The sequence below is a fragment of the Eulemur rufifrons genome, chromosome 20 (assembly GCF_041146395.1).
Source record: "Eulemur rufifrons isolate Redbay chromosome 20, OSU_ERuf_1, whole genome shotgun sequence".
Taxonomy (NCBI): Eukaryota; Metazoa; Chordata; class Mammalia; order Primates; family Lemuridae; genus Eulemur; species Eulemur rufifrons.
Window position 1 is genome coordinate 3,227,175 of NC_091002.1, and position 16,764 is coordinate 3,243,938.

The following is a 16,764-nucleotide window of genomic DNA, read 5'->3' on the forward strand; positions in this document are numbered from 1 at the left end:
TATCAAAAAAAGAAAAAGCTAAGTATGCCATAGATGCCACTATGCTAAGATGCCACTATGTAAGTAGACACTCGGCTGTTCATGTGTTAATTGACTGTTTATGTTATCAGTAAGGATTCTGGCAATAGTAGGCTATTAGTAGTCAAGTCTTGGAGGAGTCAAAAGTTACATGTGTGGCTCAGGCCTGTAATCCTAGCACTTTGGGAGGCTGAGGCGGGAGGATCGTTTGAGGCCAGGCCAGGAGTTCGAGACGGGCCTGGGCAATACTGGGACCCCGTCTCTACCAAAAAAAAAACAAAAGTCATGCATGGATTTTCAACTGCCTGGGAAGGCTGGATCCCCTAACCCCCTTGTTGTTCAAGGGTCGGCTGAACTCAGTTTCCTCATCCGTACAGTAAACAATGTAGCACCTCCACCACCGGGTAGCTCTGAGGACTTAATCAGACGCAAACTCAGAGCGGCACATGCACGTGCTAAGCGCTCAGTGAATGAGCTTTGGCTGTCACTCCTCCCGGTACCGGCCCAGCACACGGCCGGGGTCCCACGGAGGGTCTCCGCGGTCATAACCCCGTAGTCTAAGAAACCTCTGGCTCCAGGCACAGCCCATCCTTTCAGCAGACTCTGTGCTGTCAAAAGCAGAAAGAACTGTCTATTTTGAGAACCCATGTATGATCGTTTCCATGGTTACCCTGTCAGGATGCCAAGCAGACAAAAGACCTGGATTTCCAGTGTCTCAGAGGGCGGCGGAAAGCTGCGGCAGAAGCAGAGAGGCCTGTGTGCCCCGCTCCGCCGTGACGGGGCGAGGTCCGGGGGAGCCGCCTCACTGCTCAGACCCTCAGTCTCCTCATCTGTCCAGCGGCAGAAACGAACGTTCCCTTGTGACGGGGACGCTCTTCACTCAGTCACGGTTTTATTCTGTGAGGAAAACGATGCCGTGAACACTCAGCTCTGGGGTGTCACCACGAGTCGCTCCCTGAGCTTTGAGCAGTAACTGGACAAACAGATGCAAGTGGGCAAGAACTGACCCCAATCTCCACGTCTCTTTAACGGAATTTAGCTTGAGTGACAACCATGTGTTCAGGTTAAAAACAGCCACCGCCACCTGCCGGCTGGGCTTCCTGGATTCCTCCTGGGGACCAAGAACAAACAAGGTCTGGACAAAGCACACGGGACAGAAACCTCAACTTCTCACTGCCTATCTGGGGCTAAAAAAACGAGAAAAAATAGATGCTGTAGAGGCTTGTTAAAAGCCAAGTAAACAGTCTTTTTACTGACATTAAAGAGAAAGTTTGTATACAGGATATTGAATTTGAGAATGAAAAAAATTCTAGAAAAATTTAAAATACGAAATTGACTCCAATAGAAAACCTGCATAAACCCTTACTCAAAAAAGAAATTAAACTGGCTGTTTAAAAAATTTCTCGCCGAATAGATTTACACATGCGTTTTACTAACAGTTCAGGAAGCAGGCATATTATCCTCACAGTTCCAGAATAGAAAGAAATCTGCCCAGCTCACTGTAGGAGAGTTGAATAACCTTGAAATTGGGCAAAGAGAATACAGGAAAAGAAAATAAAGGCCAGTTTCAGCTATGAACACGTGCGTGCAAAGCTCCCATAAAACCCTTGCAAACCACAGGCAGCGCGGCCGTGCCGGCAGAGGGACGGCTGGCCCGGCAGGAGCCGCACAGCCGTGCGCGGTCAAAGCTCCCAGGCGGGTCCCCAGGCAGCCAGCGAATGGGCCCTTGGGAAGTTTTCAGCAAGACACCTGACCCCAAGGTCACCCAGGCACAGTCAAAAGCCCAGGGAGGTCCTGAAGACCCCATATCCCTCCCTCCCCACCCGGGACCTGCAACAGCCTCTGGAAGCTCCGTGCACCCTGGGGAGAGGCGGATCCTTCCAAGGCCCTAAAGTTAATGTTCACCGCAGCTGTGGGAGAGGGGGGCACAGAATGACAGTTGAGTCATCGACAAGTCACATTTCTGGCACCCTTGAGTTGGTGGGCTGATTCGCATGTGGCTCGTGCACCACCAGGAGCGTGAATTTACGTGGCCACGATCTGTGCCGGACTGAGGAAGTGTGCAAGGTCCTCGTGACTGACGGCCGCCCGTGGGTGGCTGGAGAACGGGATGACAGCGCTGCAGGAGCCCAGGGGGGCGCTGACTTCCCCCTCCAGCCCCCAGGAAGGTCATTCAGACATCCGCGGGGCACACAGAACCGTCTGTCCTGCGCGGGAGTCCCTGCAGGCACCCTTCCCGCGCACACACGTGTTCTCTGGCTCAGCGTGTACACCCATTATTAAAATACAAATACACAGAAAAACGTAGAGGAAATATCAACCCCTTTCTCACAGTTCACCACGCAGGGACATGTTGGCTTATTTCTTTCCAGAGTTTTCTCTGCTTCCATTTTTTGGGAGTCGTTGCCTTGGTTTTTGTCCACACCAAATCTTTTAACATGTTATAAAAAAATCTTCTAAGACAATATTTGAAATGATGGAACAACATTCCATTATACGGGTGTCATCAATGTCGACTTACCGTTTTCTCTCTTACACGTGCAGGATGTCACTAACCGTCCACGGCTGCAAAGAGGGATGTGCCACGAAGCCTCATCTTCCTTCCCCTGGGGCTCAGATAGGGTCGGGGCTGGGCCTGGGAGCAGGACCCAGCCTCTCCTCTCGTCTCCTCTCTTAATCCGCACCATTCTGACCCAGAGCTCAACACAGGCACAGCCTGGGGCACGCATGGCCTCAGTCAACAGGTGGTGGGCGCAAGGTGGTAGGGGCAGTGCCCCGTGGTGGGCACAATAACAGCCCCTAGCAACGGCCACACCCTAATCCCTAGAACCCATGAATATGCTGTTACACGGCAAGGGCAGATTAAGGTCAAAGATGGAATTAAGGGTGCAATTCAGCTGACCTTGAGATGCGGAAATCACCCTAGGTTATCCCTGCGGGTCCAGCATGGTCACAAGGGACTTTGCATCAGTGGGAGAGGGAGGCAGGAGGGTCAGAGTCCTGAGAAAGGCTCGACCCGCTGCTGCTGACTTCCACTTCCGGGCGCTGGGGGGCATGAGCCAAGGAACGCAGACGCCTCTAGCAGCCAAAGAGGCAGGGAGGCCGGCGCCCTGCAGCCTCCGGAGGGAGCACGGCCCTACAGACCCATGCCGGCCCTCTGACTGCAAGAGAATAAGCTTGCGTCGTTTTAAGCACTGAATGCATGGTCATTTGTTGTGGCAACCACAGGACACAGATCCAGCCCTGGGCTGTGGCTGTGGGGACAGCCCGCCCACCCTGACCCTGGGCATCTCAGCCGTGGCACCTGGGCCTCCCGTCCATCCATACGCCAGTAACTCCCTCAGCTTAGGCGCCTGTCGGCACTGGGCCCGACTCCAGACCCCAAGTCTGCCCACCTGACCACTCCTTGCAGCCCAGCAGGGACCCAAAGCCTGCCTCTGGCCCACCCCGCTCCCAGCTGTCCCAGGCCATGGCCCCCTTCACCAAACCAAACCACAGAGTCACCGCACAGCCACACGCCACTGGGCAAGCACGACCCTCAAGGAACGTCTGGGCGCAGCCAGGAGGCCATGCCCCGCCTCCTGTCCCTCCCAGGCCACCACCACTCATTGAGTGCACCCCTGCAGGAGCCTCCGACCCCTCCCTCGGGGATGCCTCTGAGCATCCTCTGCCCTTCCAAGTCCCCACCCCTCACGTCCTCCGAGGTCCTCGGCTCACTCAGAGAAAACTCGGTCCTTCCCTGGACCTCCGGGCGGTGTCCTACGTCATCCACCTGGTCCAACTGACTTGGCTCCTGCCTTTCCACCCCCTTCCGGCCACACGGACCCTTTGCCCCTGCAGTACCCTCCTTCTAGAACATTCTTCCCAGAGGTTGGCATGGCTCACTCCCTCAGGGCGTCTGTTCCACAGGGATCTCTTCAGTGACCCTCCCTCACACCCTCTACCCCACACCGGTTTTGTGGGTGCTGTTGACATCACATCACCTAGTTACGTGTCCACTGTCTGTCCCCCACAGACATCAGCTCCTTGAGGGAGGGCCTCTGCCTATGGGTCCCCTGCTGTCCCCACACTGGGAACAGACGCTCACTGAATGCCTGGAGAGCTGAGTGTGACACGCGGAGCATGGGCAGCCCTGGAGAAGATGAGGGGTGGGATATGGGGCCAGGGCTTGGCCAAGGAAGGAGAAGGAACTAGAGGCTTTGGAGGGCCCGGGCCTGTGTCCTGGGGGCTGTGTAGCACCCCATCTCCGACTGCCCAGCGAAACCGGGCTGCCCAGGGGAAGAGTGTGGCCCTGTTACTCCCAACCAGCCCTCTGCCACCTGCACCCAGACTTTTTTTTTCTTTTTTTTTGAGACAGGGTCTCGCTCTGTTACCCAGGCTGGAGTGCAGTGGTGTGATCACAGCTCACCACAGCCTTGAACTCCTGGGCTCAAGCGATCCTCCTGCCTCAGCCTCCTGAGTAGCGGGGATGCCCGGCCAATGTTTTGTAGAGACACAGCCTCACTATTGCCCAGGCTGGATTTGAACTCCTGGCCTCAAGCAATTCTTCCACCTCAGCCTCCTGAAGTGCTGAGATTACAGGCGTGAAGCACCCGTCCTGGCCCCCAGGCTTTAATAAAGCCCCTCCAGGGGCCAGCTGGATCTCTCATTCGCTGGCTCATTTCCAGACACTGTTGTAGGCACTGGGGACAGACAGAGAGGGGACCCAGACAAAGTCCCTGCCCTCCGGCTAGGGGACTCTCCTGGGCCCCTCCTACCCCTGCAGGGTGGTCTGGGAAGGACGACACCATGGTCTGATCTTGTGCCTTCCGGGCCTCTGGGGACCACGTGGCAGTGTGCAGCTGGCAGCCACAGCCCAGCACCAAGCAGCCCAGCCCCGTCACTATTCAGTTTGGGTGACCCTGGGCCAAGCCCTGGAGCCTGGGTTTCCTCTTCCGTACAGCAGCTCCCTCGGAGTGTGTGTGATTACATGAGAGAAGCGAGTAAACCGCTTGGCTGGGCAGGGCTCAGAGTGGTTGCGTAAAGTGCGCTGTCGTGCTGGTGATGCTGTGTCAGAATGTGTCCCTGGACCTTGTTCAGCCCCAGACCTCCCCAGACACCCCCATGGGAGCCCTCATGGCAGGCCCTATGGTGGGCTCTAGCACGAGGAGGTGACATGTTACAGACCCTGCCCCCAGGAAGCTCACAGCTGCTGGGGGAGGTGGGGCAGCCCATGGAAAGTTCCACACGGTGTGGCCAGTTCTGTGAGAAGGGGAAGCTTTAGGGGCCATGGGGGTACACAGGAGGGCCTTGACTCAACTAGGAGTCAGAGAAGGCTTCCTGGAGGAGGTGACACCTAAGTCTGATGCCTCCTTAGCTTCCAGGTCCCTGACTCTCACTCACCCTAGTAGCCCGACCCTTGGAAGCTGCACAGTTCCTAGCTGTGCAGGGGCTCTGGGGGACAGCAGGCGGCAAGACCAGGCTCCCCAACCAGCCAGCGCCAAAGAAGCATGGCAACCACCCACCTTGGCCAGTCTAGAACACGCTGGCCCACGCCTGCCACCCCTGCCGCTCCAGCACAAGACGGGGCACCTCCCCACCCCCCCGCCCGCCTGCCACACAGTCCTGGGGTGCGGGCACTTACGCTTGGAGTGTTTGTCGCACAGGGCAGCCGCCCGCATGTCGCAGAGCCGCAGAGAGCCCTTGCTGCTGCTGTAGACGAAGAGGTTGCAGTGGTGCGGGTGGAACTCAGACGCCGTGATCACCTCCGTGAGGTCCTCCATGTTGGCCGGCTTGATGTCCACGATGTCTGGGGCGGCGCGGTCAAGGAAGGGGCAGGAGGGGCACCCTTGCCGCTCCACCTCCCCGGGGGCTCTCCAACACCTCTCCCAGGCAAAGCCGTCTACCCTGATGTGCGAACCACCGCTCTGCTCCCAGGACCCCCAAACATGCCAGCCCAGACAGTCTGGGCAAATGTTCTGTATTTCTGGGTCAGCCCACCCTGGGCTCTGATATGTGCCTTCCTGGGAACTGGCACACAGGGCTCTGGGATTCAGCTCGGTCCTCCCTGCTGGGCCGGCAGTGTAGACAGAAGGGGCTTCTGTCTGCTGCCGTGACAAGTGGAAACCCCAGGCCTGGGGGCAGGACAGACAGCAGGAAGGGCAGAGTGGAGAGAAGACCTGGTGTTACCGTCTGAATCCTAGACCAAGCTGAACCTGAAGCCACTCTCCCAGACTGTTAAGTATGAGAGCCAATAAATTTCCAGCCTTTGTTTAGCATCAAGAATTTTATAGCCTGCAAAGAAAGCGTCCCTGACAGATACACTGGACCACAGAAAGGGTACGCAACTTGTCCAGGTAACCCGCAGTGGGTGGTCAAGCTAGATCCAGCCTCACAACCTCCCAGGCTCCAAAGTCTGCCCCGTCCCTGCTGCCCAGCAGCGAACCAGAGCCCTGGCACAGGCAAGGCCTGCAGACCAGCCCCGTCCGGCTTCTCAGCTCCAGGTCCTACATGCCAGTCACCCGGCCTGAGAGGCTCTGACAATGCCAGCCTCGGTCTCTGGTCCCCCCAGCCCTGCAAGGGCTTTGCATGGCCCGTTCCCTCTGACTTCACGTGCACGCGAGCCCTGGAGTCCTGGGTCTGGGGTGTGAATCCCAGCACGGCCACCCCCTGCCCCAGCCCTCCGGAACTCACTTCCTCATCTGCAAAACGGACTGACAGTTCTAACCTCCTAGTTTTCTTGTGAAGATTAACAGAGGCAAAGCCAATGTTCTGACTCATTGCAAAGTGTAATGAATGTCAGTTGCCATTATTATTATTATTAATTTTATTATCTGGAAAATACTGATTGAAACTGAGAGGCATCTGCTGTGGGCCCACGGCCCTCCCCTTCCTCCAGCCCGCGCTGTTTCCTCTCTCAGTGAGAAAGTGGTGCTTTCTGACCTCTGTAAACACAGTTTGTAAAATGCCAGCCCAGATGGTGGCGCGGTCAGAGGCACCAAGGAAGGTCTCTGCTCACACGCAAACCTTCCTTGCTGGAAGCGTCATTAACCAGCAACGGAGTCACAGAAAAAACACAAAGGCAGGGAAATGAGCCTGGTTGGCTTCCCAGGAAACTACGGTTTTCTGGTGTGAAAAGAAGCAGAGATTAAATAATGAAAAATGATACTAAAGGTTAAGCTCGAAAAAGTGGCAGACTCCTGCTAATCCCATCAACGCCCGCCTGGCGACCCATCCTTCAAGGGATAGCGTGCTGCCGACGACTTTCCGACAAGCGATGTATGTCGGCTCCAAGATGAAACTCGGACAGCTAGCACGAGGTTTGCCACGACACCCTTCCCTCTGCGGGGACACTGCACCAAAGCCGACCTTGGAGGACACGCTCACGGCATGAGTGGGAAATACAGCTGGGCTGCTTGAAGCCTCGGAGACTCTGCCGTTGGTTGTTACTGCAGCATAACCCAACCCTCCTGACTGGCTCAGTGTCCACGCAAATGCTGGCCCTTCCCACCTCGGGATGCTCTGTAACTTTTAAAAGTATACAGAGAAGCCTTCTATGGCAAACACACCTGACATGGTGACCCAGGCTGGCTGCGGGACAAGGACAAGAGATCCAGGGCCTGGGTGCAGGCTGGGGAGACAGAGTCCCCAGAGGCAAAGCGGTCAAGGGCCTGGTGTGTGGTTTGTGGGGAGAGAGTCCCCCAAACCTGGGGGGCTGGGTCCTGCCAACAGCCCAGGCCCATGGTTCTTACAGCCTCAGTGTCCTCGGGAAATGTCTCTTACTGTTTCAAACAATGGATTTTGGACACAGAGGCTGCTGGGAAAACAGTAATGTCAAGCACAGGTTTGTGCCTGCCTTACCCTGATAGAGGAAGACAGTCATGGTCATGACCAACTCGGCAGGGTGCCCACTGGGCGGGAGCTCCCTGGGCCCCGGCAGGCAGTCTGCTCCTCTGAATCCCAGGGCCCTGCCAGCCACCTTGGGCAGCACAGCGTCCCTCGGGGCATGGGCCTCTGACCGGGCCTGTGGTCACCCGGTCCCTGGGATGGCCTCTGCAAGACGTCTGGCTCAGCTGGCCTCAGGACCTACCCCGGCCTGCTGCCCGGCTCTTGGCTGGAGCCATGGGATGTGCTAAAGGACTACCGAGTGGGGCTGTCCCTGTTGAATTTCTCTCCCTCGGTAATAAAACAGGGCCCTGAGGACGGATTCCTGGTGAGGGAAGTAGCTGTGGAGAAACCCTCCCTAGTACAATAATTATGCCCCAAACTCAGATCCTGCAAAGTCCTTGACTCACACCATGTGGCCACGCACGTGTGGATTTGAGACTTTTGGTCTAACAGTGACCGCGCAGTGGCTTTAGCTTTGGTGGGTCCAGCACCAGGGGCCGAAGCTGGGGGCTCTGAGCTGGGTGTCAGGCCTGCTCTCTCCGGAGTGCACTGTGCCACCTGTGAGCACCCTTTCCTTGCTGCAGGCCTCGGTTTCCCCATTTGCAAAGCAAGGGGATGGCATGATCCCAGAGTGCCCTTTCCTTTCAAGGACTGACCCCCAGGTGGCCTCCTCTGTTTCATAATCACCACATAAATCCCACTCGTAAAACTGTGCTTTACAAGGTTCATTTCTGGACCGGCCTCTCGGGAATAAGCATAACTAGACTCAGTTAGGAGTCCCCTCCCCAGCAAAGCTGGCTGAATGACTCATATTCTGGTTTTCTTTCTAATTCTACTCCACTGTCCGACGGGCTTTTGTTTACCTTTCAATTGCACCTGGGCAGCTAAGAATCATTTTCCCTGCAGAAAAGCTTGTCAGACAAAGGTAGGCATGCAGGAAAGAGGTCACATGGAGAGGACGGAAGAGAGAAGGGACATCATTCTCAATCCCAGACGCCTCAGCTGAGCACAAGTTATTCTTCTCCAGTGGCTCCCAAAAGACAGGTCCATAATGTCCTAGCCTCAGAGACTATGAATATGACCTTAGTTGGGAAAAGAGTCTTTCCAGGTTTGGTCAAGGACTTTGAGATGGCCCTAAATCCAATGACAAGTGTCTCTGTGAGAGACAGAAGAGGAGAAACACAGACACCAGAGGAGGAGGCCGTGTGACCATGGGGGCAGAGACTGGAGAGATGTGACCACAGGCCCAGGATACCTGGAGCCAGCAGGAGCCGGAGGAGACAAGGATCCTCTTCCAGAACCTTCAGAGAGAGCATGGCCCTGCTGGCACCTTGACTTGGAATTTCTGGCCTCCGGGACCGTGAGAGAATAATTTTCTGCTGTTTGGAGCCATCGAGTTTGTGGCAATTTGTTACGGCAGCCACCGGACACTAATACACCCAGGTCGCTCCCTGGGAGCTGGGAAATGACAACAGGGACATAATGCTAATATCACGATGTCTTTATATCCACCCAGCCTGGGCTCTTCCCTACAATTCCCTGTTTTAGCCGCCCCAGCCCTGAGCACCAGTAATCAAGACGGCTTCCTGGTCCTTCCCTCTAACTCCGACCCCTCCTTAACCAGTGTGAGAGTGCTGGGGGCGCCCCCACCTAAGGACCCTCCTGCTGTGCCCTCAGCCCTGGTCATCATCACCTCTGTCCCCACGGGGGTCCGCGTCCAAGCTCAGCTAGAGAGAACTTCCTCCCACAGCTGCTGGGCTTCCCACTGCCCTGCTGTGGGCTCCACTGCCCACCGCGCGGGCCAGACACTGCCCGGCACGCCCACCCCGCCCGTCTTCCCCGGTCGTGCCCTGGGCCACGTCTCCCTCCCACCTCCAGCCACGTCCAGCAGTCTGAAGTCTCCAGATCATCCCAAGGTCGTGGTGGTCTCTGCCCGAACACCAAGGTGAGCTTTACCCACCTGCTCACCTGCGCAGACCTCGCCCGTGTGTCACCGTGCTGTGTACGTGCCCAGCTCTCCCTCTTGACGGGCGGCACCAAGGCAGGGACCCCTGTTTCATTCACCTCCGTGCCCCCACCGCCCCCTCACACACGGCCTGCCCAGCCCCGGCGCTCGGGGCACCTGTGCTGCGAGACGGATTCGAGAATGAACGTCAGATGAGGAGGGGAGTCAATCTTCCCTGGGGCACAGGCCTTCCAGTTTAGAAATCCTGCTCACAGGCATTCCCGCCCCCCCCCCCCCCCCAGCTGGCCAGGCGGTGCCACCCTTAGCTTTACGCAGGGGAGGAGATAGGCTTGGGGCTCCCACAGCTGGCGAGCAGCAGAGCTGACGTTGAACCAGCCTGCACAGCGCAAATCCAGCTTGGGCTCCTCCTCACACAGCCCCCAGGGCCAGGTCCCCCCGCCCCTTGGAGGGACCGACGCAGTATCCGATCGCTCCAGGGCGTGACAGGCGCCATCCTACCGCAGGGCCTTTGCACTTACATCCTTCAGATCTCTGTCCAAACGCTCCTTCATGACGTGGCCTTCTCCTCTAAACTGCCCCTGCCCCCAAAATAAACCTATTTCTTTCACATTGCTTAGCATATATGTTTCTTGCTTTATATTTCTGCAAGCCTTAATCATGGCTTGTCACATTATTGGCTTATCTGTTACTGCCACCTCTCCGGTGAGGGCAGGGACTGTCTGTCTGGATCCCTGCTGTACCTTCAGTGCCTAGCACACAGTAGGCGCCTAGTAAAGAGTTGGCTGAATGAATCAGTTGTGGGCCCATCGTGGGCCCCTCTGATCAGGAGCCAGGGAGTAGACGTTGCAAACCCATCTCAAGCTGGGGGACCCTCGAAGTGGAGAAGCAGGGTTGAGGCGGGGGCACGAAGGGGCTTCCTTTTAGGACGAGATTGTCACTGACACGGGCCACTGGCAGGGGCTGTCCCCTGCAGCCCCGTGAATGCAGAGCACGCGGACCAGGAAGCACACGGCTCCTCCAGCGACTGGAAGTTCATCGGGAAGGGCCGATTCCCACACCCCTTCCTCTGGCCCCACTGCACTCTGCTCCCAAGCCCATCAGCACCATCTTCTCGGGCTGCACGTGCTGGCTGGCCTGTCTGGGTTGTGCTCCCGCTTATATCGCCAAAGCCCAGCCAAGCGCCTGGTACCTGCCTGCAGCTAACGTGCCCAGCAGGCTGCCTGTGCACCGCTGCCTCGAATCTGTGGCTCGTCCAATCCCCCACCTCCCGCGGAGTGAGAAGCACCCCTTCTGACCCCTTCTGCAGATGGGGAAATGGAGGCTCAGGGCTGAGCAGAGAAGGGGCCAGACCAGGATTGGACGTCAGCTGGGCTCCAGAGTGCGCAATACGCCCTCCGTGACACAGGAGCGTGATCCCTGACCACTGAGGACCTGGGGTGAATCCAGGCGCTGCCACCTGTTAGCTGTGTATCCTTGGGCAAGTTTCTGAACCTCTCTGGGCCTCAGTTTCCCCAACTTCAGGATGGCATTGTATTCTCTACCTCCTAGGGTTGCTGTAAGCATTAAGGTAGTTCATGTGACGTGCTGGGAACAGGGCCCGGCACAGAGCAGGTGCTTTGCAAATGAACACCTGCCTGACACAGGCACACGCTGACTGCTGCCAAAGAGCCTGACTCCAGCCTCAAGTCTGCCTTTGATCTGCTGTGGAGCCTTCGGGCCAGTGACTCAGCCTCTCTGGACTCTGTGTCACTTGCAGCTCAGGGAGCAGGAGAGGAAAGTCACAGCTGTTGGCATGAGATGGGAACAGCGGGGCAGTGGGCAGGGAAGGGCTACCAGCTTGCCGGAGGGCCCAGGGGCCTGGGGACCCGGGGGTACCTCTGGTTCCTGGCAGCTGTCTGGATCCAGCTCCCCGTGTCTTACGTGAAACCCCTTTTCCTCCCAGTGGCCGAGAGTGCACACTCACCGGTGTTGCCTCTCAACCAGTGGTTGGCAAATGTTTCTATAAAGGGCCAGAAAGTAAACAGTTCAGGCTTGGCCAGACCCAAGGTCTCTATCGCAACTGTAACTCCCTCACTCTGCTCTTGGAGTACACCACCAGCCACAGGCAACATGTAAACAGAGGACACGGCTGTATGGCAGGAAAACTTCATAAGCAGGTGGGTTTGCCCCCACGCTGGGGCCGAACTTCTGCCAAGCCAGGTCTGGAGCAGAGACTGCAATTTGCTTCTGGACCCACAGCCCCCCTGTACCACGTGCAGCCCCCGCTTCAGCGTCAGATGGAGCAAGTGCAGCCCTGGAGGGGCAGGTGGGGCCCTCCCTGTCCCTGCCACACCCCCCGCACGAGGAGCCCCTCGCCCTGCCAGGTAAGAGTGCCAGCACCCTCAACTGTTCATACCAGTCCCGCGGGCTCCGAGCCCACACCGGGGGGAGTCAGCAAGCCTCAGAAATTGGGGTTGTCCTGCCTAAGAACGAGGTCTGTGGTTCTTCCTGCCAAGGACACAGGAAACATAAGCCACACAGGTCTGCACAGTCATCAGGTTTGCAGAGGTTTTTATAGAAACTCCTTCATCTGCTGCTGCCAAGGGCATTACCTGGCCTCCTGAAGCCGGGCCAGGGTCATGCCAGAACCACACACCATTGCCAAGTGCTGATGAAACATCAGGGAGGAGGTCATGATGGGTTTTAGTGGAGATGCCACAACGGACTAGTCTGCAAGGACATAGCTTGAGACACAGTACTAACCCCAGAGAGCTGTGCATATCGTCAGGCACGGAGCCCGGCCTGCAGGAAGGGGCTGCCCACGTTCCAGTCCCACCCAGGAGGGGAGGGCAGCCTGGGCGGGGCAGTGACTTGCCCAGGGCCACACAGGGAACCATGCCAGAGTGAGGACTGGAAGCCTAGCTTCCGAACTTGCAGCCAGTGTTCCTCCTACTCTTCTGGAGTAAATGTATTTCCAACACAATCTGCAGCTCTCCCCATGGGGTCAGCACCCCTAAGGTCCAAAGGCCAAGGCTGGCTGGACAGGTTTGCGTCCTCAGTAAGGCAGGTGCTGGGTGCAGACCAGGGTTCCATGAAAGGGCAGGCTGCAGCCTCAGACCCCATTGATTTAACTGAGCAAAGCATGGTTCATCCAGAGGTCTCGGCAGGAGCCTGCTCTCAGGATGGAGGAGGCTGTTACCATGACAACCAAGCAGCTGGAGCGAGGGATGGAGGCGGCCCTGCCAACGGCCATGCCACAAAAGGCCTCCCGTGCAGGCTCACCAGGGACGCTGGATGTGGAGGTGCCCTGGAAGGCCTCCTGTATACAGGCAGTTTTGAAAACCTGCTTTTTTTTTTCAAAATCAGATTTTCTCCAAAAGACGACCTGGCTGCAAGCACTCAGGCTGAGGCATGTCAGAGGCTGCAGGAGGGTTCCTGGCTGCCACAGCAAAATGCTAAAGGCTGAGTGGCTTAAACGACATTCATTCCTCACAGTTTTGGAGGCCAGAAGTCCAAGGTCAAGGAGTCGCAGGCGGGTTCCTTCAAGGCCTGCCTCCTTGGCTCCAAGGTGGCCGCCTTCCTGCTGTGTCCTCACGTGGTCTTTCCTCTGTGCGTGCGGTCCTGCTGTCTGCGTGTCCTTCTTGTAAGAACACCCGTCAGATTGGGTCAGGGACCCTCCTGCAGGCTGTAGTTTAATTTTATTACCTCTTTTAAAGGCCCCGTATCCAAATATAGTCACATTCTAAGGTTCTAGGGGTTAGGGCTCCAACACAGTAAATGTAGGGGGCACAAAATTTAGCCCGTAACAGCTTCCTCCCTTCTCTGCTCAGAGCATCCTATTGGTGATGGCGCGATCCTTCTCTGGGAGCTGAACCCAGACTGCTGGGGCCACGGGAGAGGGGCAGTGACAGCCCACTGTATGAGCTCACTAGGTCCTGCTCTCTCTCTCTCTCTCTGTGTGACACACACGTCTACACAGCTCCACCACTTACGTGATTCCTAAGTGCTCAGAAAGGAACCACCAAGCTATGAAATGGCAAGAAAGCGCTGACTTCTGAGTCCCGAGGACCAGGGCTTGAAAGGCCAGCCCCACCAGCCTCTAGAGTGGGTTGATGCCTTCTGCTTTGCAGGGTTCTAATGAGGATTTCAAGAGATGACATGTGTCAAAAGACCTACCACATGGTTAAAGGTAATTAAATTAGAATCAAGAATCAGTCTTTCCCTCCCTCTGGGAAAAAAAAAATTAAAACTAAGCAGGTTGCAAAAGCTGCAATGCTTGTCACCCCCTGGAGGACTGTGAAGGTCTGTGCTGAAGTGCATGCCTTGGTGTCTGAGACCTGGGAGGGGAAACCCAAGGTTGCACAGAGCTAGGACGCACACGCAGGCAGCTACACACCCACGGCACCGACAAGGGGCAAGCCAGGCCCTGTCCTGGCCTCCGGGGTGCCTGGCCCAGCAGGGGAGCCAGGTTTAGTTCCGTGATCCAGGCTCCGGGACCGACACACAGGTGCGTGTGGTGGGGGTTTCTCACGGGGCCCTGAGCTACCTGGAGAGTCAGGGAAGGGTCCTCCGAGGCCCGAGGCGAGGGGTCGTCATCCGGCAGAGTCCGTGGGGGGGTGTTTGCTGTGTGCTGGGGTGGGTGTCTCTGTGGAGCAGGGGCTCTGAAGGGGCTGCAAGGGGCCGGGTGGCTGGAGCAGGAGGGCAGGAGGGAGGGAGGGAGGGCGGAGCTGGGTGGGAGGATGTGGGGCCTGTGGGCCTCGGAGGGAGCTGGGCCCTGTGCGGAAGGGAGAAGAGGGCTTAAGAGGGGCAGCAGGGGAGGGAGACGCTTGGCACACTCAGGGTGGTGGAGCGTGGGCTCTGAGCGTAGGGTTGCGGAAAAGAGGCTGTGGGGGGCAGGACCATCATGAAGACAGACGCAGGCCAAGGGTCTGGGGCTCCAGCCTGGGCTTGAGAGGTTTAACCGGGAGTGAGCTCCAGGGATGCCACGGAGGCCTGCCGTGGAGGGGTAGGAGGCATGCGAGGGCTGTGTGAGCCCCACCGTCTCGGCAGCGAGGGCAAACGCCAGGAGCATCACGCAGCTGCCGAAGCCAATGCACGCGGCCACACACACCACAGAGCAGCCTCCGCTCTAACCTGCCACAGCATAAAACGCACCTGTTTTTCTTTGGGATCTAAAATGAGAGCCGAGAAACATGACTGCCTCCACGGGGCTGGACAGGCCTCAGAGGGACCTGGGGCTTGGAGGGGCCTTGAACAAGACAGCCCACCCCTAGAGCCCAGGTCCACATCTGCAAAGTGGGGGGCGTGACGGTGCCACCTCAGCGAGCCACCGGGACAGTGCAGTGCAACCAGCTGCACCCTGCATTCGTTCAGCCCGGGCCCTGCAGACTGGGACGTGCCGTGAACGGTGGTTGTCACGGGGGTTGTTACTCGATGACGGGCAGTGTAGCGAGACAGTTAAGGGCACGGGTTCTGCACCCAGACGGCCCAAGTTTGAATCCCAGCCCTGGTACCTGCCAGCTGTGTGATGTTGGGTAGATCACATGACCTTTCTGTGGCTGTTTCCTCGTCTGTCAAAGGGGGAGGTTACATGCCTACGACATGGTGCTGCTGGGAGGATGCAATAAGTCAAGACATGCAATGTGCTCAGGACTCTGTGTGGCACGGACTGAGTGCTCGGCAAGGGTGACAGCAGGCTGGGAGGTAGAGATGCCGACCCCAGCACAGCACTGGCTGGCAACGGGGGCCGCGCCACAGACCGGGCACTGCTTGTAGGAGGCGCTTGGTCACAGTGGAGCCTGACCCACAACTGCCTGGCCGTGTGAGGCCCCAAAGCAGGGCTGTGCTGATAACTTGAACCACCACCTCTCCAGGGGGAAAGGGGAACCAATTTTGTGGTGCTTACAGAAGCCTGTGGAAATGCCACCACCAGGGCCGAATTCAAGCTACCAAAAGTGATGTCCATCGACATGGATTTGGGAAGAGACAAGTACAGCTGGCTCTTGCAAGCTGGTGTAAGCTAGATGCAGCACGCGGCTGGCATGACCCCGGGTCACACTTGGCCAGACCAAGGGAGACTTGGGAGGTGAAAGACAGCTTGCGGGGTGCCAGTCCGAGGAGGGGAAACTGGGGGCCAAGAAGGTGAAGCACCCTGCCAGGGAACCAAGTGGCAGATCCAGGACAGAAGCCTCAGCACCAGTGCCTGACCGTCCAGGAGACGTCTAACGACCCTAGGGTCCTCCCTCCCTCATCCCAACACTCATCACACTTTACCGTGCTTGTCGCATTCTTGGAGCTTCTACTCTGGACCAGGCACCATCCCAGGTAGCACAGGCGAGGTCCCTGCCCTCATGAAGCTGCCAGTCCCAACAGGAGACACGGAAATAAACAGATAATGAGACAGGGGCCTCAAGGGACCTTCTGAGACGAGTTCCAACAGGCTGCGCAGGGAAGGGCTCCCTGAGGAGGTGTGCACAGAGCGGCCGAGGGTGTCTGGGTGGAGACACTTCACAGGCAGCAGGAGGGGCGGCCGCTCAGCAAGGGTGAGGGGCTGGGGGGCTGAGCCCGGCAGCAAGGGGAGGGGGAGGAAGCGAGCGGGGCAGGAGTTTACTCCAAGTTGGCAGAAGTTGCTGGAGGGTTCTGAACAGGGAGTGACGTGGTCTGGTTCACATTTTTTAAAAAACTTGCCGTTGCTACTGGATTAACAGGGCGTAAGGAGACATGAGGGGGCAGCTTCCACCACGAGAAATTGCTCCAGTGGGGAAATCGACTGAACCATCTCTAAAATTCTCCAGTGCTAAAAATAAAGCAGAGGTCTATCAGCTGAGGTCTCCTGTGCAATTTGTCACCTTTAAGAAACATCGAACTCAAGAAAAATCACCCAGAGTGCGTAACAGTCTCAAAATGTTGGTATTAAAGGACATGAGAGGCTGTGT

At 57.2% G+C, this 16,764-nt stretch overlaps 1 protein-coding gene across 1 annotated transcript in view; it reads right to left on the minus strand.

The window, feature by feature from the left end:
- The window catches only part of PPP2R2C (protein phosphatase 2 regulatory subunit Bgamma), a 134,849-nt gene that overhangs the window by 20,105 nt on the left and 97,980 nt on the right, over positions 1-16,764 (minus strand). The window contains exon 6 of the mRNA XM_069495824.1: positions 5,642-5,806. Coding sequence (XP_069351925.1) covers positions 5,642-5,806 — 165 coding nt within the window. The remainder of the gene's footprint in view (positions 1-5,641; positions 5,807-16,764) is intronic.